At 30.5% G+C, this 24,555-nt stretch overlaps 1 protein-coding gene and 1 pseudogene across 2 annotated transcripts; one reads left to right on the forward strand and one right to left on the reverse strand.

Annotated features, from left to right (window-relative positions):
* Positions 1-1,166: 1,166 nt before the first annotated feature.
* On the forward strand, positions 1,167-6,866 carry LOC123919446 (annotated as a pseudogene).
* A 3,999-nt stretch (positions 6,867-10,865) lies between these two features.
* LOC123919441 (probable terpene synthase 2) lies at positions 10,866-14,993 on the reverse strand. Of its 2 annotated transcripts, none has more exons than XM_045971359.1 (7): positions 14,862-14,989; positions 13,919-14,198; positions 12,550-12,922; positions 12,230-12,448; positions 11,804-11,942; positions 11,464-11,712; positions 10,866-11,351 (listed from the first exon to the last, which is right to left on the reverse strand). In XM_045971359.1, the coding sequence occupies exons 1-7, from the start codon at positions 14,979-14,981 to the stop codon at positions 11,058-11,060; spliced, it is 1,674 nt and encodes a 557-aa protein (XP_045827315.1). In that variant the 5' UTR covers positions 14,982-14,989; the 3' UTR covers positions 10,866-11,057. The 2 variants fall into 2 exon arrangements, with proteins under 2 accessions (XP_045827315.1, XP_045827314.1); XM_045971358.1 differs by having other exon boundaries at positions 10,907-11,351; positions 13,919-14,219; positions 14,862-14,993.
* Positions 14,994-24,555: the final 9,562 nt, after the last annotated feature.

The following is a 24,555-nucleotide window of genomic DNA, read 5'->3' on the forward strand; positions in this document are numbered from 1 at the left end:
TATCTTTTAATTTTAAAAATTCTTACACATTAAAACATATTTTCCACGTAATTGTTCTAACTGATATAAATTTTCAAATAACTATCATATACGTGATAAATGGATAAATTGTCATTGATAGAAATTTTAAAACAATTATTATATAATGATGGCAGTTTTTTTATATCCATATGTGTGACTAAACGGTGACGGAATTTGTAACCAAAAAAAAGGGTAACGGAAAGAATAAGAGCTTTTTTGGTTTGTTAATTTGTTAATGTGGTAGAGAAAGAAAATAGTAAAAATAGATGAGATATATGTGTAATGGGTGCCTTAGTGGCATGCTTTTTTTAAAATGAATAATTTAAATCCAATAATTATCTAATTGAAAGATTAAAATCCAAAGAATTATCTATAAGCAACAAAATTTATTTATTTTTATTTCGCTGCCTTAGATGTATAGATAGATACCACTTACAACTCATACACAACTATTAAAGGATATTTTTGTTAGATTAAAAAAAATTATTGACTTCAATAATAAAGAGATTGATTTTGTTATTTTATAGAAAATAATAATTTATTATGTATTTTTTTACTGTAATAAAAGATTTTAAAATAACATATAACCTTTACTTTGTTTGAATATGATCTCCACCGTTCAACACTTATTATCCAATTATGTGTCATATATAAGTTGAATTTTTTTTAATTTAATTATTGAATTTGTATAAACATTTTTAATTAATCAGTTTTTTTTACTCAAATTATTAATTGGATTACTACGTTTTTTTTATATAGAATAAATAGACTGTTTTTAAGACAGTTTAGTTGATAACTATTAAGAAATTATATAGTGAAAGAATTAATCATATAATGTACAAAATGTGGGATGACAATTTAACTCATACCCAGTGGACACTCTAAAAAATACTCATAATGGGTAGGGTAAAATTCCGCATTTTGAGTACGGGCACGGATATGAGTAATTACCCGCAAAAAATATGCAAAGAGAATTGCATGTATTGTAGATCGTCTCCATGAGCATAACTGTGTTGGCAGGAATATTGCATGTAATATGAAAAGAGAATGTATAAGGGATATGGTTGGTGAAAATGCGTACGGCCATGCGAGTCTCTTGATATATACCTTCATCTTCTTTAGTTTATGTGGATCAAGCAACCATCATGGAACTTTACAACCCTTTTTCTAATATCATCTTCATCACAACCATTTTTCTCTTTCTCTTGTTACTCAAAATAGTTAAAAGATGGAGTTGTAACAATTCCACTATGAATTTACCACCAGGACCATGGACACTACCCTTCATAGGAAACATACATCAAATTATCACCACCTCACTCCCTCATCATTGCTTCAAAAAATTGGCAGAGAAATATGGACCTTTAATGCACCTAAAATTAGGAGAAGTATCATACCTAATAGCTACTTCACCAACAATGGCTAAAGAGATTATGAAAACACATGACCTAAGTTTTTGTGATAGGCCAAACCTTGTTTTGTCAACAATATGGAGTTACAACAATACTGATATTATATTCTCTCCATATGGAGAACATTGGAGGCAAATACGAAAGATATGTGTTGTACAACTATTAAGTGCAAAGCGTGTCCAATCATTTAGGTCCATAAGAGAAGAAGAGGTGTCGAATCTTGTTAAATCAATATCTGCAAATGAAGGATCAGTTGTTAATCTCACTCAGAAGATTTATTCAATGACATATGGGATAACAATGCGTGCGGCTTTTGGTAAAAAGAGCAAACACCAACAAGCGTTCAAATCAGCAATAGAGGAAACAGTGAGTTTGTTGGGTGGATTTTGTATTGTTGATTTGTATCCTTCTATTAAAATGCTCCGAACGATGAGTAGGGCAAAGATCAAACTTGAAAAAATTCATAGAGAGGTTGATATGATTACGCAAGACATCATCGACGATCATAGAAGAGTTCACAATGAAGAAAGCAAGGATGAAGATATAGTAGATGCTCTTCTCAAGATTCAACGGGAAAATGATCACTCACAACATCCATTAACTGATGATAATATAAAAGTAATCATTCAGGTTAGTCTTGTTTATAAATTTGCATATGTTTCAAAATATGATTTCCAAAATGGAATCTTAACTAATCATAGTATTTTGGAGAGTACATGAAATTAGTAAAAGTAATTATGGTTTTATATGGAAGAAAATGCATGCTCGTATCTTTTACAAGTAAAAGGAAGGTTGAGTTGCTCACAATCAAGTATTTTGATGATGTGGCACTCTACAAGAAAAGTTTACAATCTCTATTAAAAAACCTTTTCATCATCTCCTTTAATTAAATCATTTTAATTTTAATTATCAATATATCAAATTATCAAGTTTACAATCTCTATTAAAAAACCTTTTCATCATCTCCTTTGATTAAATCATTTTAATTTTAATTATCTTTAATTAAATCATTTTAATTTTAATTATCAATATATCAAATTATCACTATATAACTTCTTAAAAGGGACCAACTAACTAAAATGGACCAACTAATATATAAGATTTATATAACCACAAAATATTCATGACTATTGGAATTCTTTCAATACTAATACTAATAAAAAAAAGGAATCATTATATTTCAAGCAAGTGAGTCACTTTGATATTCCAAACCTCTTTGATCAATCCCTTAAAGAGCTGAATTTAATAAAAAAAAAAACGTATGTCTCTCTTCATTGCAAGTTAATTGGTTCCTAAATGAATTAAAAGGGACCAATATAACCACAAAATATATTCTTTCAATACTAAGAAATAAAAAAGTGGTATGTGCTATGTATTATGATAGGTTTTTCTTTCAAATTCTTTAATTAAATCATTTTAATTTTAATCTTTTACAAGTAAAAGGAATGTTGAGTTGCTTACAATCAAGTACTTTGATGATGTGGCACTCTACAAGAAAAGTTTACAATCTCTATTAAAAAACCTTTTCATCATCTCCTTTAATTAAATCATTTTAATTTTAATTATCAATATATCAAATTATCAAGTTTACAATCTCTATTAAAAAACCTTTTCATCATCTCCTTTGATTAAATCATTTTAATTTTAATTATCTTTAATTAAATCATTTTAATTTTAATTATCAATATATCAAATTATCACTATATAACTTCTTAAAAGGGACCAACTAACTAAAATGAAAAATTATTAAATTAAAATGGACCAACTAATATATAAGATTTATATAACCACAAAATATTCATGACTATTGGAATTCTTTCAATACTAATACTAATAAAAAAAAGGAATCATTATATTTCAAGCAAGTGAGTCACTTTGATATTCCAAACCTCTTTGATCAATCCCTTAAAGAGCTGAATTTAATAAAAAAAAAACGTATGTCTCTCTTCATTGCAAGTTAATTGGTTCCTAAATGAATTAAAAGGGACCAATATAACCACAAAATATATTCTTTCAATACTAAGAAAAAAAAAAGTGGTATGTGCTATGTATTATGATAGGTTTTTCTTTCAAATTCTAGAGCTAGAAAGTGGTATGAGCTAGAAAAACACTTTACTATAAAATGAGAAAGTTTAGTGACTAATAGGTTCACTCTCACTCTTTATAACCACCACCCCACATTCTTTTTCTACTTATTATTTCTAAATCTTAATAATTGATATTTTCACTCAATCTTTGAGCGTATTTCTACCATGGTGCTATGTATTGATATCTAACAATATTCATTTGTACTAATGTTTAGTTTTTGTTCTTCATGTGTAGGTTGAAAGAAATAATTTTTCACTACAATAGAATGTTAATGGATGAAAAAGCCGGTATACTCAATTACTCTTATCAAATTATATTGTTCATTTAAAAGTTATCTTTAAAATATATTTTTTATCATAACAATGATTGTAAGTAAACAATCTTATTTTTCTCATTTATTTATTGATATTGGTTGTTCATTTGTTATCGAGAACATAGAACGTTATATTATTTTAGTCTACTTACTTCAGATCCATGTGATAGAACCAGAGGAAGAAAAAGGTATTTACTAATTTATAAATTTTTTGTTTGAGTCATCATTTACTTTCTCCAAAATAACTCTTAGGTACGTATTCTTCAACTTTTAATAATGTCTTATGTTCTTTTCTTACTTTCCATGTATGCCTTCACTAATTTATTGATTTCTATGGCAGAATATTGACTAAAGTATCTATTGATTTTCATGCATCCTTACGAGAAATTTGTAAAACAAATAGTCACTCATATAAGAATATCTTATCATCTATTGTATATTCAGTTTCACCCTTTTATTATTTATCCATTTTGTATTTCATATTATTCATATATGTTAATCCATATTTTTTATGGTTGGATATCTATTATATTGATCGGCCAAATTATATCTTGAAAATTGACATAACATCTTTTATCTTCTTTTATTAAAAGGAAGCTTGAATTGCTTTTAGGCCTTCTTTGTGATGATGTGGCACCTCTAAGAGAATTTCTTACAAAAGAATATATCAATAATGAAAAATGAAAAATTTAATTAAAAGTGACCAACTAATATTATAAGACCTACAAATTTATATCTCGGTTATGGTTTAGAGAGAGACATAAATGATACTATGACCATCAAATTCTCATGATTGTTGGAATTCTAAAATGAAATTCTCACAAGAAGATATATCAACAAACAATGATGTATTCTTATATTATTTGTCTCAGCTTTCTACTAAATTTGGACTTATAATGATAAATGATAGTATATAATGTAATTGAGAAAAAACTGAATTGCGCCATATTGACATTTTTGCGTCCAACTTTACTAAAAAATTCTCTGATAAAAAAAAATATCTTCTTTAGATTTTTTTTTAATAATATGCAATTTTACTAAAGTTATTGTATAGCTATGAATATAATTTTATATTTGATACCGGACTTTTTAGAAAAAAGAATTGATAAATACGAGAACAATAACATGTTTATTATTGGTCCATAGAAGAAAGAATAATTGAAATCAGTTATGAGATTTATTTTATGCTTAATTGCAAATAATTGGAAACACCAATTAATAGTGTGACTTTTGATTATCTGCAAAAGAAACAGCACACTAAAATGAAAAGAATTAAACTTCAGGTGTTATTGTGGTTTTTGCATAAAGAGATCTAATTTCTTATGCTATAAATTAACATTTGCATAGTTAATTTGTAAAAATATAATGCAATGATAACTAAACACTCATTACAATTAAATCTTATGACTGTTGGAATGCTTCTCAATGTAACCATGATCCTTATATAACTAATATCTATTCACATGTATCACATACTTTTTGTTTAGTCATGCTCTCTCATTTTTTGTATTTAAATTATTTTGTATGTTTTCTATGTATAGATATTTTAGCAAATTATGTCTATATATATAAATGTTATTCTATTTTCAATATCCATTTTTCATCTTTTTAAGGGCTGAAGTTTAAAGATTGCTTTATGCAATAAATGTGGTCATTGCAATGTGATGATTGTGGAGCACGTCCATTTGATCGGAAGTTTTCCTTCTATTTAAACCATGGATTTGGTATGTTTTGTAAAAAAAAAAAATGTATGTCTCAACTACATTTGAAATAATTTGAATGTATATGACCTATGCAAAAGTTTAGAAGTTAAAGGTTATAATTTATTTTACGACATATCTATAAGCGAACTTTAAATTGCTCTTATGTCTCATATTTTCTTATTCTTTTTTGACCAATAATACATCGAAGATGAGTTAAATATACTATTTTAATATCTATCATTTAACTATATGATATTATTATATTTATAACAATTATTATTTTTCATTTATAAAAATATTTTAATTATATATTTAATCGAACCCGTGCAACGCACGGGTTTACCCCTAGTTTAGATAATAGCTACATCTAGGGTCTGTTTGTTTAAACTTTAAAAAAAATGATTTTTTTTAAAAAAATCTAGAGATTATTTTGTAGAGATTTTGAAGAAAATCTAAAGCTATTTTTCGTTTGTTTACAATCACAAAAATTTATTTTTTTAGAAAATGGTTTTAAAAAAAATAGATTTTGAAGAAAGTTATTAAAAATAGTTTTTCATTTTAAAGAAAAAATGATTTTTTTACTAAAATGATTTTTGGAAAAAAAAATGATTTTTGAAAAAATCTGAAACAAATACAAGTAAAATAAAAAAATGATTTTTTTTTAAAAAAATCTGAAATAAACGGAACCTATTGTCTGTTAATCCATTTGCAGGATATGTTTGGTGCTGGTAGCGATACATCGTCTGGGATTGTTTTATGGGGGGATGTCAGAGATTATAGAGAACCCAAAGGTGATGGAAGAAGCACAAATTGAGATAAGAAGAGTGTTTGATAGAAAAGGGTATGTGGATGAGACAGAGATGCACCAGTTGATATACTTAAAGTCCATCATCAAAGAAACACTGAGATTACACCATCTTGTACCATTGTTAATACCAAGAGAATGTAGGGAGAAATGTCAAATCAATGGGTATGATATTCCGGTTAAGACAAGGGTTGCCGTCAATGTTTGGGCAATTTTACGAGATGAAAGGTACTGGGTTGAAGCTGAGAGTTTTAAACCCGAGAGGTTTATTAATAACCCAATCGATTTTAAAGGAACGGATTTTGAATACACGTCATTTGGTGCTGGAAGGAGGATATATATGTCCGGGCATTACATATGCCTTACCTAACATTGAACTGCCTCTAGCAAAATTGCTTTACCATTTTGATTGGAAGCTTCCTAACAAAATGAAAAATGAAGATTTGGATATGACTGAATCATTTGGAATTACTATAACAAGAAAAAATGACTTGTGTTTGATTCCTATTATTCATCGCCCTTAATATATATGTATTGGCTATGTAAAATAGTTCATAAAGCGTTTAATTTCCTTCTACTATCTTTAAGCAATGGGACAATGATTGTGATAATAAAGGTAGAAATGAACATTCCTTTCTCCCAAGAAGTGTGTATGAAAAGAGCCGTAAAAAGGATCTTAAGGGGTCTGCCCTTAAAGAATCGGCTCCTTAAGACCCTTTTTACAGCTCTATTATGATGTCCCTAATGTTGTGGTTGGCAATAATCATTTAAAATAAATTAAATACATGTTGTTTGCATTTGTGAATGATAGTTGTAACACACATATAATTTGTGCTAAAATGCAGTTGTAAGGACTCTAAGTGATCCATTTTACATAGATATTTACTCCAAAAAAAATTAGAGAAATAATAATTTTAGCAATAATTTCTTTTACGCATAATAATAAAGCAATAATCATACCAAAAAAATAAAAATAAAATAAAGCAATAATAAGCACCGGTTATTGTTACAACTTATAATATTTATGGTCATAATTGTTAAGTATTGAACTCTTCTCTTATGTGGAGAAAAGACTCAAATGATATTTTAGTTTATCATGTGTCTCAGTGAAAAGAGCTTATTTTACTTTAGAGCTTGGTCATAATCCTTTTACATATGATATTAGAGAAATGAATTATAAAGTTAAAGACTTATTTATTACTTAAGAACTTAAAGACCTGTCTGTTACAAACGTAAAACTTAATATATATATTACTTAAAAAACTTAAATATCTATCTGTTACAAACATAGAACTTAAAATCTCTGAATGCATTTGTCCAACTATGTATTATTAGTCCATTAAATATTATTATATATTTTCTTGTTAATATATGTTATATTTTAACCTCTTCAAAAAAAAAAAATGAAGCTCTATGATTTGGGTTTGATTACTGGTTCTATTTGTTGTGTCTCCACTGCTAAAGAAATAATTTGGAACGCAAACTTTGTTCATGGGATCTCAAGTTTCTATTTTACGTTTTTAGCATTTGTGGCTTTTGGACTTAAATTGTGAAGGTAAGAGCTTGTTTATTAGTTATTGATGCTTTGTTCAAATTTTGGGAAACTATTGGTTTCTTTTGGATGCCTCGTTTCATTCTTTGTCTATTAATATCAAGCATTTGCAAATTTGGTTCTTTTGCCAAATTGTTGACTTTAAACTAAAAAGAAGAAGGCACATATTGCAGTAGATACGAATTCTCTTGGTGGGGTTTAAAATTATGTTTGTGCTTATGGTTGTTGTTTGGTTTGACGGCGTCTTTTCTTTTCTTTTTTGTTTTTATTTTTGGCTTTCATCATTAGTTTAATCTAGTTCGGGGGTCAGTTCTAGCGTGGTTCCAACCCCCTCTCAATCGCAGTTGCGAGGGATCGAACCGTGGTCCTCCCTACCAACTAAAGATTGATGTCGTTTCTTTTATTTTTTTGCATTATAGTTTAGTTTGATTCGTTTTAGTTCGCATTGATTCTTCAATTTATCTTGGATTGGTTGCAATTGGATTTGTTTGAATTGGATAATTTAGTTAGTTAAAAGGTGTTCAAAATGTTGGTAAGAAAAAAAAGTAGTTTATTACTTTTAAGGTTAATTTTGTAAGTTTAAAGTTTAGTAAATTTTAGCTTGTGGAAGGGTAGTAATTGAACAATATGTTTTGAGTTTTTATAATTAAGTAGGTTGTTTGTTTTTTGTTTGACAAACTTCATGTGTGAATTTCAGTGAAAGTGTTAGATAATAAGACTTTTGTTATTGGACTTCTATGTTAGTAGTTTAGTCCATTTGATATTATTATATATTTTCTTGTAACATGTAGACAAGTTATGCCATTGTAATTCTGTGAAATTCTAGTCTGCTTAATTTGTTCCTCTCACTTGTATTATATCTCTATTTTATTTCTTCGTCAAGTAGCATAGTGACTATAAATTTCACCTTAAGTGGAGTGTCAGAGGTTCGAATCTCGATTCCTGCACATATAGTGTGATATCCCTACCAACTGAGTTAAGTTTACGGAGATGTTTTAGAAAATAAAAACACATGATTCATATTTAATTTTCTTACGACTTAAATAGTGATATAATTAATCACCATTCAATTTCATATACATATTTATTTCTCGTTTTAATCAAACTAACACCAATTAAAGCATTTTTTAATTTTAAAAATTATTAAGATAATTAACCTCTAAGATAAGACATTTTTCATCGTTAATATTTTAAATATTTCTATTGACATAGTCCGCTGTAAACTATGTCCATATTAGAATTTATTTTAAGTTTTTTTTATAAACAATTTGTTTTAATTAATCTTCGAAGAATGAAGTTTTTTCATTGCAGTCGAGAATCTCAATTCTTGTTCTCATTTATCTATAAGCATTTGTGTTTTATTGTATTTTGAGTATATTTCATGCATCTTGTTTTCATCTATAAGCATTTGTGTTTTATTGTGTGGACTATCTAGTTGCTAGCAGCCTAGCACGGTTTATTTTATTTTTTTTGAACAAAGCACAATGTAAGTGACTGACTTACTAATTTTATATAGGATTTCAGTCTTCAATTTCAGCCATTTATTTTTAAAAATTACATATCTATGTACCATTCGTTATTTATTTTTTGACACAATCTACAATTCATTATTGACTTCACCATCATCATAATAAAAAAGTACTATTCCACCGCATTGATGAGTTCGATTAAACACGGATGGATGGTTTGATTGGATTTGGTGGAATCATTAGAGGGAGTCAAGGGGAATGGTTAAGTGGATTTGCTAAATAATTTGTTGGTTATCGTAATGCATATTTAGCGGAGTCATGGGAAGTCTTTGAAGGGCACGCTTATGCTAGACTACTAAACTTTACTCATGTGGAGTTGAACGTGGATTCTATTGTGGTCGCTAAAGTTATTACTACAAATGGTGGTGGTAGTATGAATTGAATGGGAGGTCGCTTGTTGAGAAGATTCAAAGATTGTTAGCTTTATATTGGGGGGGGGGGGGGGGGGGGGGGGGGTCGGTTCAACAGACTTATTGAGAGGCTAATCAGTGCGCAAATGTTGTGATATTAAGCATTTATTAGTAGTGGATGTTTTAGGGATCGTTACCCCTCACTTAATTTCAGTGTAATTGAGGGAAAGTCATGGTAACTTAATTATCATTTTTTTTCATCTTTATATGTCACAAAACACTAATAAAATAATCAAGACCTAAGTCACCCTAAGCTTCCCATTTCTAAAGTGAGTGACCTTATTAACCAAAAACGTTGAGTTCAAATCATTAGTGAATTTATTTTGGAATGAATCGTTTGAAAGAACCCATATTTAATTTTTGCTGAAATTTTTTTTAGTTAGATTTTATTTACTTCATAAATAAACTCTAAATTACTAAAACTCATGTTAATAAATAAAATAAAGCCACCTATTCCTTTCCGGTCAATGAGCTTACATTTCATTTTATGTAGTATTTGATTTTATTTTATATAGTGGCTTCGTTCCAATTTATAATTAAAAAAATCATTTTTTCTTGTCTAATTTATAAGTAAAAGCAATTAATTTTTATCATATATTCATATTTTAAATTTACTTTCAATTATTCTTATGAAATTTAATGAAAATTGCAATTAATTTACTCTCTTCTTTTCTCCATAATCAGTAACCAATAAAAATTATTTTTATATCTTCCAATTGTTTTGAACAAATTTTTATATGATCCCATGAAACTTATTTCAAAGAAAATACAAATAGTCATACTTCAAAGCATGATTTTATTTTATTTTATTTTATTTTTTTGTCACCACCACCTGTATCCGACCCATTGGTCCGCCTAATCTGGTTCGGAGGTCAATTCTGGTGTCAAGTGGTTTCTGCCTCCTCCCAATCACAGTTGTAGGAGATCGAACTGTGATATTCTCAATCAAGTAAGTGGTGAACTTAACACATCCCCATACTATTTTCGTCTTGTCAAAATGTTCAATCACAACATTATATATTAAACTTACAATTTTATGAAACAATTTACTCATTTTTTCATTCATTAATTGTAGAAATAATTCATACAATATTACATTATTTCAATTTAAAACATACACGCATACTTTCAATTCAACAAATTAAAACAAAACATATTCCTCCACACATGACAATTTTTTATTTAAAATAGAAATACGACACACAAAAACACTAAAATTGAAGCTCAAAGTGGCACCGGATCAACAAGCAAAGCTTTAATGAATGTCTTCATTTCACCTTCAGGATGTGTGAAATTATCTTTATCTTTATAAACTACATCCATAAAACGAGAGAGATTTAGTATGATCGTTAGAATAGGTATTGGAACTTGAGTTGGCCTAAGACATTCCTCATTTAAATCTTTCCAAGCATCAGCAATTCTTTTGCGACCTTCTTGAATAGCAGCTTCTCTAGATATATTATATTTCTTCATATAGCATTCCAAGAATGAAGAAATATGATCTCTTTTCTGTTCAAACTTTATGCAACGAATAACAAAATTTATATATGTAAGTGCATACGTCATTTGACTTAAAACAAATACTACTACATATTACAAACAAATTTCTTATTTAGGTATATATATATACCTCGTTGGAAACAAGGTCATCCATTAGCCGACAAATGACAATGGCAGCATTAATAGCTTTTGGCTCACTAGATACCCACTTGAAGACATCCTCAGTAGCTATGTCTCCCATACCAATGTAACAAGTTGTTGTCACAATTGCATAACCAGATGATTCTGTTGATACCCGAATGTACTCTTCTAATGTCGGTTTATAATTATTGTTTAACCACCTTGCCTCGGTCATATATGCTTGAACATATTTTATGAACTGCCGCCATAATATGCATATATATAATTAGCTAGTTTTCTTTATATTAATAATAATAATTAATAAATAATAAAATGATAAAGAAATGTACTTCTTTTGCGTAGTAGTTTGGAGCATATTCTCTTCCTTCCTTTCTCATTTCGTGCTTTACTTCTTCGTAAAGATCAAAGATTAGTTTGTAGAGAAACTTCATGTAATCTGGAAGGTTATCCGTACAGTTAATATCCCACCTGAAAATAATTTTCATTAATATTATTTTTATTATATATATTATAATAGTGTCGAACATAGATATCGTGGTGTCAATTGATCATGTGTGTGGGTGGGGGGAGGGAGGGATCCTTTTCAGTACTCTGCCATCATCTCAATCGTCCATGTTCTTTTAATTAATTTATTTTTTGTGCATTTTCAGTCGTTGGATGAAAAGCACAAGTGATGGCTGAATACATGGAGCAGGAGAAGGTCCAATTGTGTGTGTGTGTGTGAGAGAGAGAGAGAGAGAGATGTGCTAAGTGACCTTTCAATTGCTTTAGTAAAAAGTTCCAATTCATCAATTTTTCCATATGCATCATATGTATCATCGATACATGTTATTATGATCACTAATTTTGTCAAAATACTTCTTGCCGCAGAATATCGGGGCTCAAAATATGCCCCCATAGCCCAAAAGCAACTTTCCTCTATTCTCTCTCGTGCATATGGTAGTTTGCTGGGCACATCCAACTCCTTCCACCATCTATAAAGATAAAAATATATAAATACAAGGACTAGAAATCATACATTATTAATTATTGTTTGCTTTTTGTTACAAAGGATACGTAAGAATGAAGTACTTACTTGCAAGAGTTACCAAATTCCTTTTGATGTAAGTTTTGGAGCATATTAAAATCTAGTTTTGCCAAAATGAGTAAATTTTCATTATGAGAACGATCTTGCTCATACATGGAAATGTAGTGTCGTGCCTCAATTCTAGGCACGTTCTTGTAGAGAGCCTGTCTTAAGCTATGTTTGACTTGTATTGCATGAGGGTGGCTCGATTGGTTGGCAATGAACTCAAGGTTCGTAGTAGTGAAAGCCAAAGCCTCTTCCAAAATGTTCTCTCCGTGAATCATGGTATGTGTGGCTTCATACAAGCTTAGCATCCCCTCAACATCTCTAATAAGTTTTTCACTAAAATATCCTTGCTCATCCTTCAATTTGTTGAATACATCTATAAAATTTATCAACCACAATATTGAACAAACAGTACTTACCAAATGAAATTTTAAAAATTTAAATAAATATAGAAATAAAAGTTCGCAGCGTAAGAAAATGAATAATGATATGTCAACACAAAAGTCGACGAATCAAGATCCTCTCCATCTTAACTCGAAATTTACATAGACTAGAATGGTTGCATGGGCCACATAATTATCTAAGGTGTCGATGGTAGAAGTTGAGAATTCTGTGATTGAATTGCAACCAAGGCTGGTCCAAAAGCAGGGCAGCCCTGGGCCACCAAATTTTGGGGTCTCAATATTTTTTCCAGGCACATCTAATAAACAAAAGGTCAAGTATATGTACTAAGAATTTGGATCACCAAATGAAGCTTGGATTTTAGCCGCCAATAAATTTAAAACAAAGTGGCGGTTTTACTCACTTAGTGAGCACTTTTGACCGCCAATATATTTGCGGGATTACAAATTATAGCACATATCTAAAAAATTAAGAAAACAAATTGTGGGAGGTAAAACGACAACAAACAAGATGCCTAAAATAAAAAAATAAAAAATACCTATATATATACACACATCATAATTGTTGTTAAAGTAATTAATATCTTGAAAATGCTAACTATTGTATCAGAGGTATACTAGTTAACGAAACTAAATATAGTAAAAGTATGTTAAAATCTATGTAGTTAACTTCTTAAAAGTGTAAAAAATTAGTTTTTTAATACAAATTATTCTCTTTTTTTTTCGTTTTCTTAATTAGTGCTCCAGGAGCACTAGTTAGCATGACTCTATTTTTTAATACACTCTTTTTTATTGGTCAAATTTAAAATGGAGCTCACCAAATTAATATGAGACTTACATAATATGGCGTAACTCATGTGAATTTTAATTAATAAAAGAGCTAGAGTGTATTAAAAAGTGTATTAGAGAATGTGATGTTAGCGGTATTCCTCGAAAATGAAATCGACTTAAATAAGTTATTGAAGGCATACTTGGTGAAACGTAAAGCCCTTGTTGCCTCAACAACCTAAATAGCACACCAAGAGAGCAAAGATTGTCTTCAATAGTTATCTCTCCATTTTCAACATAATTATTATGAATATGTTGCAAAATTTCTTCAATTTCATGTTCAAAATGATAGCTCACACCCATGCGGCATATTGAATCAATCAAGTGGACTTTTATCAACGGTTTCTCGGTTTTTGAGACAAGCATGTTCCTTACATCGCTTTTTAGTGTCTCTATTTGTGCTACCATTGTTTGATCAAGTTCCTGCATGGTATTGACCAAAGACTTATTGAAATTGTCAAAAGATACCATTAATTCTAAAATAAGAAAGCCACAAGTACATAGCAATATATAAGTTTATATTAAAAAGATTTTCCATGTAAAATTTTAAAAAATATTTAAAATTATTTTATATATTATTGAGATCTATATATCAAGATTAATAATATTTAATAAAACACTTTTAAACTCCTAATATTTGTAGGTCTCAATAATATATCCCACAATGAATTATATATATGGAAAGCAACCAAATTAAAATTACACTATGTAACATTGAAGTGATATTACACCGCTCAATAATACTTTAACGAATACAAATTTTACAAAATTCACCGTTGACGAATATAACTTTATATTATATGGATAATCATGTTTAACTGTAAAGAAAACTAAAATCATTTGATGTGTTATTACAACCCACCAAAATTAACAATTTATGTATTTTTATTGAAGAACATTAACTTTAACGATCTCAAAAAAAAATCACTTGGGTTGGTGCATTCGTATTGGCTTGGGACCTGGGAGTGTACTCCTCTTGAGGTCTGAGGTTCGATTCTCTCTGGTGCCAATTTGAGTGGGCTAATTTAATTTCTTCAATAAAAAAAACGATCTCAAAAACATTTGATAGGTTATATAGACACATACCATAGATTGTGAAGCATATTGAAGGAAATAATCTTCCCAAATGTTAGGGTGAAAATCTGCAACATTTCTATGCAAGTCAGATTTAGCATCAAGCTGGTATAAGTAAGGTACGGTCGACATACTTAAATACCAATGGATTTATCATTTTCTCTACGATCTAGATTTATAGTAAGTTTTTAAGCCCACAAGATGCAACGTGACCCACTTGGCGCTAATTGCACATCCTATTTTATATAGTAAGTTTAAGTTTTAACTCTAACATGATCTAGATCTAGATTGATTGATTGATTGATTGATTTATAATAAGGTCTTGTCTAATATAAAAAGTGGCTTAATGGAAAAAGATCGTTACCTTTTGCTATAAAGGACAAATAATTTTGAAAAGAATCTTCTACTAAAGGACAAAGAAAAAGTAGAAAATGGTTTTCTAATTTGAGAGGAAGTATCAGCCGCCATTAAGAAATATTTTTCAATTTTAAATGCAATAATAATTATGTAACTGCCGATAATAATTAGTGAGCTTAGCTCAGTGGGGACATTGTACTTGTTAGGAATGGTTAGCTTGTGCCTTAAGAAATGGCTGCAGCCTGAGCCAAGCCATGCCTGCTGGCCTGCAGATGGGCGCGCGCGTGCCAAGCCTGGCCTGCCTTGCCTTGCCTGCAGGCTTGCATAGCCAACTGGTTGGCTTGAGCTGCAAGCTAGTGTACTTTGCCTATAAAAGGCTTTATGATCAATGGAATAAACGAGCTGATTACCCCTAAAAACAACAATTGGTATCAGGTTCTCTCCTCTAGGGACCTGAAGAGAGAGAAATTGCAATTTCCTAACCAAATCAGTTACAACCGTTTTTTGCAACCGTTTTCCGTTAGATCATCTTCGTTCTTCCTCGTTCTTTCTCATCTGAAGCCTCTTCTCCTCATCAATGGCGGAAGCAACGAAGTATAATCACACAAAAGTTCCTAAATTTGATGGCTATTACGAGCATTGGGCAATGCTAATGGAAAATCTCATACGATCGAAGGAACTTTGGAGCTTAATTGAACCAGGCATCACGGTGGCGCCACCTGATGCAACAGCGGAGCAATTGCAAGCAATTGAAGCACTCAAATTGAAAGACTTGAAGGTAAAGAACTACCTCTTTCAATCTATTGATCGTTCCATTATGGAAACGATTCTTGTTCGAACCACATCCAAAGATATTTGGGATGCTATGAAACGCAAGTATCAAGGTTCTACGAAGGTGAAACGAGCTCATCTTCAAGCATTGAAGCGTGAATTTGAGGTTCTTGAAATGAAGGATAATGAATCAGTGGAACAGTATTTCTCAAGAACTCTTGCAATTGCAAATCGCATGAGTGCACAAGGTCAAACTCTGCAAGAAGTTGAAGTTGTTGAAAAGATCTTGCGATCTATGTCCTCAAAATTCAATTATGTGGTTTGCTCCATAGAGGAATCCAATGATGTTACAACTATGTCCATTGATAGCTTGCAGAGTAGTTTGATTGTGCAAGAACAAAGAATGAAGAGACAGATTGAACTTCCAGATGAACAGGCTTTGAAGGTCTCAAATCCTGAGAAAGGTTATGGTAGAGGGAGAGGAAGAAACAATGGTGGTAGAGGTCGTGGCAGAGGAAGGCAAAACAAAGAGTTTGTTGAATGCTTCAAATGCCACAAGCTTGGACATTATCAGAGTGAATGCCCTGAGTATGAAGGTAATGTTCATTATGCTGAATATAATGGTGAAGAAGAAATGCTGCTTATGTCTAGAACTAGTCAAGAATCAAAGGTTAATGCAATTGAACCTTGGTATCTTGACTCTGGCTGTAGTAATCACATGATAGGTCATCAAGATTGGTTTATTGATTTTGATGATAGCTATAGAGATTCAGTCAAACTTGGAGATGATTCAAGAATGGCTGTGATGGGAAAAGGTAGTGTTAGATTGAAGATTAATGATCTGGTCCATGTGATTACCAATGTATACTTTGTTCCTGGTTTAAAAACCAATCTTATTAGCATAGGACAATTGCAGCAGAAAAGAGTCACAGTTATCTTCAAAGATGATGTTTGCAAGATTTATCATGAAGAAAAGGGCTTGTTGTTCTCTACTGCTATGTCTAGCAATAGAATGTATGTGATTTCTGCAACTGTTATCAACTCTAGATGCTTGTTGTCTGCAAAACAAGAGTCAACTGTGCTGTGGCATGGAAGATATGGTCACCTACATTTCAAGGGATTGAATACCCTATCTAAGAAGCAAATGGTTAGGGGACTACCAGAGCTTGAAGAAATAGAAGATAATTGTGTTGATTGCTTGGCTGGTAAGCAATCCAGAGACTCTATCCCAAAACAAGCTAATTGGAGAGCTTCTGCAAAGCTTGAACTGGTTCATTCAGATATCTGTGGCCCTATTACTCCTCAGTCAAATGGAGGAAGCAGGTACTTCATGACATTCACAGATGATTTCAGTAGAAAGACCTGGATTTATGTGTTAAAAGAAAAGTCTCTTGCATTTGAATGTTTTCAATCTTTTAAGGCCCTTGTTGAGAAAGAAGCTAAGTGTGCTATACAATGTCTTAGGACAGATAGAGGTGGTGAATACACCTCTAAAGCCTTTAGTGACTATTGTAGTAAGGAAGGGATTAAGAGACAATTAACTGCAGCTTATACTCCTCAGCAGAATGGAGTTTCTGAGAGAAAAAATAGAACATTATTGAACATTGTAAGAAGTATGATTCATGCTAAGAATGTGCCTAAAAGATTTTGGCCTGAGGCAGTGAAATGGGCAACATATGTGATGAATAGGAGTCCTACACTCAGTGTGAAAGATATGACACCAGAGGAAGCATGGAGTGGGAGGAAACCATCTGTGAAGCACTTTAAAGTCTTTGGATGTGTGGCTCATGTTCATATTCATGACAGTCAAAGAAAGAAGTTGGATGACAAGAGCAAAAAGTGTGTTTTGCTTGGTGTTAGTGAAGAATCTAAAGCATACAAGCTTTATGACCCTATTGAAAATAAGATCATAATCAGTAGAGATGTAATCTTTGAAGAATCAAAGAGCTGGAATTGGAGCAAGCCAAAGAAGCCAGCTAAAACTGGTAATGAATGGGAAGAGATTGATTCAGCAGATGGAAGTAATGATGAGGAACCAGCTTTGTACTGATGAACAGGCTACAACTGTCAACAATGAAAATGTGGTTAATGAGACATCTAGTGATAGTGAAGCTGAGAGAAGTTCACCACTTGGTCCAAGAATAAGAAAACCATCTGTAAGATTGAATGATTATGTAATTGGTCAAGCTGCAGAAGTTGATGAAGATGAGTTGGAACTGCACAATCTTGCAGTGATCAACACTAACAATGATCCAATTTCATACAGTGAAGCAGTGAAACATGAAGTTTGGAGACAAGCAATGGATGTTGAGATGGAGTCAATCAAGAGTAATGACACTTGGGAGCTCACTACTCTACCAGCTGGTTGTAACTCCATTGGTGTGAAATGGATATATAAAACAAAGTTTAATGAAAAGGGAGAAGTAGATAAGTACAAGGCAAGATTAGTGGCTAAAGGCTACACACAGAAGCATGGCATAGACTATCATGAAGTTTTTGCACCAGTGGCAAGATGGGACACTATCAGATCCATTCTAGCAGTTGCAGCTAATAATGGATGGAAGATATTCCAACTGGATGTTAAATCTGCTTTCTTACATGGTGAATTGACAGAAAATATCTATGTAAGTCAGCCATTAGGGTATATCAGCAAAGATAAGTCCATGGTGTATAGATTGAAGAAGGCCTTGTATGGACTAAAGCAAGCTCCAAGGGCTTGGTATAGTAAAATTGAATCTTACTTCAGTGCAGAGAAGTTTGAAAAATGTCCATATGAGCATACCCTATTTGTCAAGTATAGTATGAAGAATGAAATCTTGTTGGTAAGTTTGTATGTAGATGATTTGATCTACACTGGAAACAATCAAGGAATGATGGATGAATTTAAGTCATCTATGAAGAAGAAGTTTGCTATGACTGATTTAGGAAAGATGAGATTCTTCCTTGGTGTGGAAGTTATTCAAAGTAGCAATGGAATCTTCATTACTCAGCAGAAGTATGCAGCAGAAGTTTTGTCAAGGTTTGGCATGGAACACTGTAATCAAGTAAGCAGCCCTATAGTCCCTGGTTGCAAGCTTGTTAGAGATGAAACTGAGCAAGGAACAGATGTAACTGTCTATAAGCAAATGGTAGGGTGTCTAATGTATCTTCTTGCCACAAGGCCTGACTTGGCCTATTCAGTTTGTTTGGTGGCAAGATTCATGGAAAGGCCAACTGAGATGCATGTCATTGCTGTGAAGAGAATCATGAGATATCTGAAAGGTACTTTAGGGTTTGGAATTTTGTACAAGACTAAATCCAATACAGGTTTGTGCTTGAAAGGGTGGTGTGACTCAGATTATGCTGGGGATTTGGATGATAGGAAAAGCACTACTGGTTTTGTGTTCATGTTGGGAGGTGGTGCTATTTCTTGGTCTTCAAAAAAACAGCCTATTGTGACTTTGTCAACCACTGAAGCAGAATATGTGTCAGCTGCAGCTTGTGCTTGTCAAGGAATTTGGTTGAAGAATGTGCTGAATTACTTAAAGATGAAGCAGTCTGAATGCACTTTGATCTATTGTGACAACAGCTCCTCAATTAAACTTTCAAAGAATCCAATTATGCATGGTAGATCAAAGCACATTGATGTTAGGTTTCATTTCCTTAGAGATCTCACTAAGGATGGATCTATTGAGTTGGTTCACTGCAGAAGTGAAGAGCAGCTAGCAGACCTGCTCACTAAGCCCTTGAAGTTGGAGTCCTTTTGCAAGTTAAGGGAGGGCTTAGGCATGTGTGATGTTAATAGCTTAGTGTATTGAACATTTGGTTTTGTTTTGCTGTGTTTGTTTAGTGTTTGTATATGTTCAATTAAGGGAGGGTATGTTAGGAATGGTTAGCTTGTGCCTTAAGAAATGGCTGCAGCCTGAGCCAAGCCATGCCTGCTGGCCTGCAGATGGGCGCGCGCGTGCCAAGCCTGGCCTGCCTTGCCTTGCCTGCAGGCTTGCATAGCCAACTGGTTGGCTTGAGCTGCAAGCTAGTGTACTTTGCCTATAAAAGGCTTTATGATCAATGGAATAAACGAGCTGATTACCCCTAAAAACAACAGTACTGGGGTTCGAATTCTGAATGATTCACTTATTCACCTTTCATTTAAGGCGAAATTTTTTGCCACTAAACTTTAAACAAAAAACAAATGTACCTGCCATTTAAGAAACAAGCAAATAATGTAGAGGGTTCAGCAACTGTATGAATTAAAATAATTCATAAAAAGTTTAACAAAAATACTATGTATTACTATTAGGACACTATTTAGCCATGACATTCTTTTAAAATATAATAAGGGTTTGTCTAACATGTGCAATATTGCACATGTTAAAGTAACTAAAAATAGTAACTATTTAATGAAAAACAGCAATCATTTATTAAAAAATTAAATATTTAATATGAAATTCACAAGTTACAATACAAACTTACTATTTTAAATTTATTAACATGTGCAAAGTTGCACATGATAGATAAACTCATATAATAATTCATGCTAATCCTTTAACGAACTAAGCTAATCCTTTTATAGGAGCATCCATATGGGGAATTTTTTATTTTTTTTGACAACCAATTTTTTTTTTGACCCTACCATATATATGGTGAATATTAATGTTTTGTCACCTTCTTTTTTTTGTCACCTATTTAGCATCAAGTTAAATACACTCTCCACTTTTTGTGGATCACCTAATAAAAAATTATTGAATTAATGTGGCTGCTCAAGAAACAATGTTACTGAATTAATGTGGCTGCTCAAGCATACTAATCCTTTAAAATACCATGAGTTTAATAATTTAATTAGTTTTTTTACAGTAATTTAACTAGTTAATCTTTATTAATTTATCTATAATTTTAAATTAAAAACTAAATTGTTAAAATAAATATTTAATAGTTATTAAACTAATGATATTTTAAAATTTTCATAATCATATTTCATTAAAAAAAATCCTTTCGAACATTATATGCAATTTGTATAAAAAAAATATATAGAATTGAAAACAAAAAATTTAAATGGACCAAAATAAAAATAAAAAAAATAGAAAAACTAAAAATCAAAACTAATATATTTAGAGCGATTAAAAACATACTTAACTCATTGTAAAATAGAAAAATCACAACTACTTAGCAATATATACACACACTGTTTACTTACCATAGATTGTGAGGCATATTGAAGGAAATAATCTTCCCAAATGTTAGGTTGAAAATCTGCAACAATTCTATGCAAGTCAGATTTGGCATACTTAAACATCAATTAATGGATTTATCAATTTCTCTCTTCCTTCAACTCTAAGGGCTTCTTTGGTGCGCATGATAGCATAGTGATAAGATAGGATATAAAACAAGATAAGGATAGGATAGGATAACGGCAGGATAACAGTTATACTCAGTTATCATATCCTATGTTTGGTGCACACAGGATAATAAACATGATAACTATTATATTTTGTTTTTAATACATACTTCCTCATAATAATATGATAAGATATATAACATATTTAATTGACAAAATTACTCTTGTAAAACAATTGTTATTTTTTTAAAACTATTTTGTAATACTTTGAATTTTATAAATAAAAAATATAAATAAGTAATCAAATAACTTTATATAATTTAAAATAAAAATCATGAGAAAATAATCAAGTTTAATTTTTTATATGAATCATGATCAAATAAATAACTCAATAATATATACATGTTAGATAAACCAAATAAATATATGATATATCTCATACGTAAATAATAAAACTACTATTGCAACAGAATTATATTTAATTTTTTATAAAATTTAAATTAATATCCCTATTTGACAATTTTTTAATAATCATTTTACTTTAAAATATTGTAATTTTAGTAAAATTTTGATTTTTTAGAATATATCAATTACAAAATTACCCCTGTGAGAAAATCACATATATATTTAAAAATTAATTATTTTATTATTTATATTTTATTAATTTTATTTTATGTATTTTAAAATATATTTTATAAAATAAATCAGTAATTTTTTTTCTTCTTATCATATCCTGCTGGTAACCCAGCTCAAATTCAGGATAAAAATTATAACTAGAGAGACATGATAGGATAAGCTCCAAGATTAACTTATCATATCCTGCTGTATCACCAAATACTGAATTGCGGCAGGATAAGATTCAGTTATCATATCCTGTCTCTTATTCTGTGCACCAAACGAGTCCTAAAGATTTTTAGTTGGCAATGTCTAAATGTAGATATTTATAGTAACCTTTAACGAAATAAACTGATTCAAATTATGTTTCTTACTTTTTTCTATTTTCTAACGGCAAATATATTATTATTATTATTATTATTATTATTATTATTATTATTATATTAATAATCAAATTATGTTCCATACTAAGAGCATCAATATGGTTGTGATTTGTGAATGTTTCATCACCAATTTTTTGTGTGGACCCACTAAATAAAATTATTAATATAATCATTATATAATTTTTTGGGGGTCATTTGCAATTATTTTTAGTTAACACTCAATTAAGTATCTATACTCAAAGTTATGTCATAATATTTTTGTATTAATATTTAAATGAATTTTTCTTACTGTACCCAACCAAAATCCAAAATAGCTAAGAATACACCTTGTTTATTTATTATTATTTTTTTACGAGTAATATTAAGAAATTATAAACTGAGTGACATTTACATGCAATCATGACCTATTTAAAGACTCAAACTGTGGCTGCTCTAAATGGGCTGACTAAATGTTCCACTTTATAAGTCGGTTTTGTAAGGATGAGTTAGACCTAATACTCAATTCTAAGAGTAACCATTGATCCACTTTGTTTTTTATTATTAAAATATGGAGCTTCCATAGAAATGCTATTATAATGGGAACCAATTACAAGAGGTTAGTTGATGTTTAATTATATATATTAGAAGTTCTTATAATTATTTCAACCGTAAAAATTAATTAAATAATTGCGGCAGTTGTAATGCTGACAGCAACAACTATAAACTGCCGCTAAATATAAATTGCCGTTAGATGCTCTTCTGATACCTATTCTAACTCTTGGTTCTAACCGTCGCGAAATGCTTACGATACTTAAAATTGCGGCAGAAAATGCTTTTAACGATGGTTTTAACCGCCGCAATTAGCAAATGCAACTGCAACAATTTACTCTATTTGTTTTAGTGTGTCTTACACACTAGAGAAGTTATGTTAGCTAGTGTACTTCTCATACGTCTTTGTTTTCCTACACTTTTTGTTGTACTTCCCCCTTTTTTTTTAAGTGTTGTTTTAGATCATTATGCACTATTCACAAAATATACTTTGACCATAAATTTTTATTAATATATAAAATCAAATGTTAGTAAATAAGATATTGTTCAATTTAATTATCTCGACGAATATTTCAAAATATAAAATTTTCATTTTTTTTTATGACAGATAATTAAAGATATTAATGATCAAAATTATGCATTGACATGTGTGTAGTGGTCAAAAAAGACACTTAAAAAGGAATGAAATAAGTCTTTTTCGTTTTTATATTTATATAATATAATATATTTTCCATTAAAAAAAGATGTTTTTCTCTTGTTTTTTCTGTGTCATCAATTTTAGGGTTAAATATGTTTTTGAACCTTATAAAATGGTGATTTTCTAAGTTTAGTCCTTACTTAATTTTTATTAAATTTTTATTCTCTAGAAAATTATTCAACACTCAACCTTTTGGTCCTTATTGTTAAGTCGGCATGTATTAATTTTTCAATGATTTTTTTTTGCAGATATGTTTAGAACATCAAAAAAAGAGTTCAAAATTTGATTTGTATGTCACATTTTTGTTACTTTTATCTTAAACTTTTATCATTTAAAAAATTTATATTTAATTTTTATCATGATTTTTGTTAATTCTTATCCACAAAAAAAAGCTTAAAGTTTAATTACTAGATTACTTTTAATCCTTTTGCAGGACATATTCACTGCTGGTAGCGAAGCATTTTCAGGGATTGTTTTATGGGCGATGTCTGAGATGTTAAAGTTTGGCATCAATATTTTTATATATTTTGTCTCCGTGATCATAGCTCAATTGGTAGTGATATTAAATTTTTAACTATTAAACTATTTGAATAAAAAATTAAAATGATTAAAAGTTGTTCACTAATACATTACAAAAAATCCGCACTTTACATATCCACAAGATAGAACTTTCCTCTTTTTTTTCCTAAAATGAAAAAGGGGATAAATGAATATTGGTGCTAGACATTTAATTAGCCGCCATAATTTGACCAAAAATTGTATTAGGCGCCGTTAGATGAGATAACATTGTATTAGGCGCCATAATTTTGTTTCGTGGTGTCTCCAGTTTGGTATAAGCGTGCCTTTATTGGTTAGGTTGGGAGTTTGTGTCTTCGAGAGACTTTTTGGGTCATTTCGAGAGTTTTGTGGGGTTGGGGTGGATATGGAGTATTTTTTTTCTTTGGTTTAGCATGTTCTTGTGTGATCCATTTGGAAGTCCCGCAACGATGTGATTTTCTCCGGGATGCCCTTCTCAACGGATGATCTGGTGGATAGGACTAA

Source organism: Trifolium pratense, linkage group LG4 (assembly GCF_020283565.1).
Source record: "Trifolium pratense cultivar HEN17-A07 linkage group LG4, ARS_RC_1.1, whole genome shotgun sequence".
Classification (NCBI taxonomy): Eukaryota; Viridiplantae; Streptophyta; class Magnoliopsida; order Fabales; family Fabaceae; genus Trifolium; species Trifolium pratense.

Bases quoted from the DNA above. Each gene is read 5' to 3' on its own strand.
- LOC123919441 (XM_045971358.1), bottom strand. From the start codon at position 14,981: ATGTCGACCGTACCTTACTTATACCAGCTTGATGCTAAATCTGACTTG. The intron at 12,923-13,918 runs GTATGCCTTCAA...TAAATTTTATAG, and splicing joins AGGGCTTTACGTTTCACCAA to ATGTATTCAACAAATTGAAG. The intron at 11,943-12,229 runs GTCACTTAGCAC...AATTATTTTCAG, and splicing joins TTTACTAAAGCAATTGAAAG to GTGGGATATTAACTGTACGG.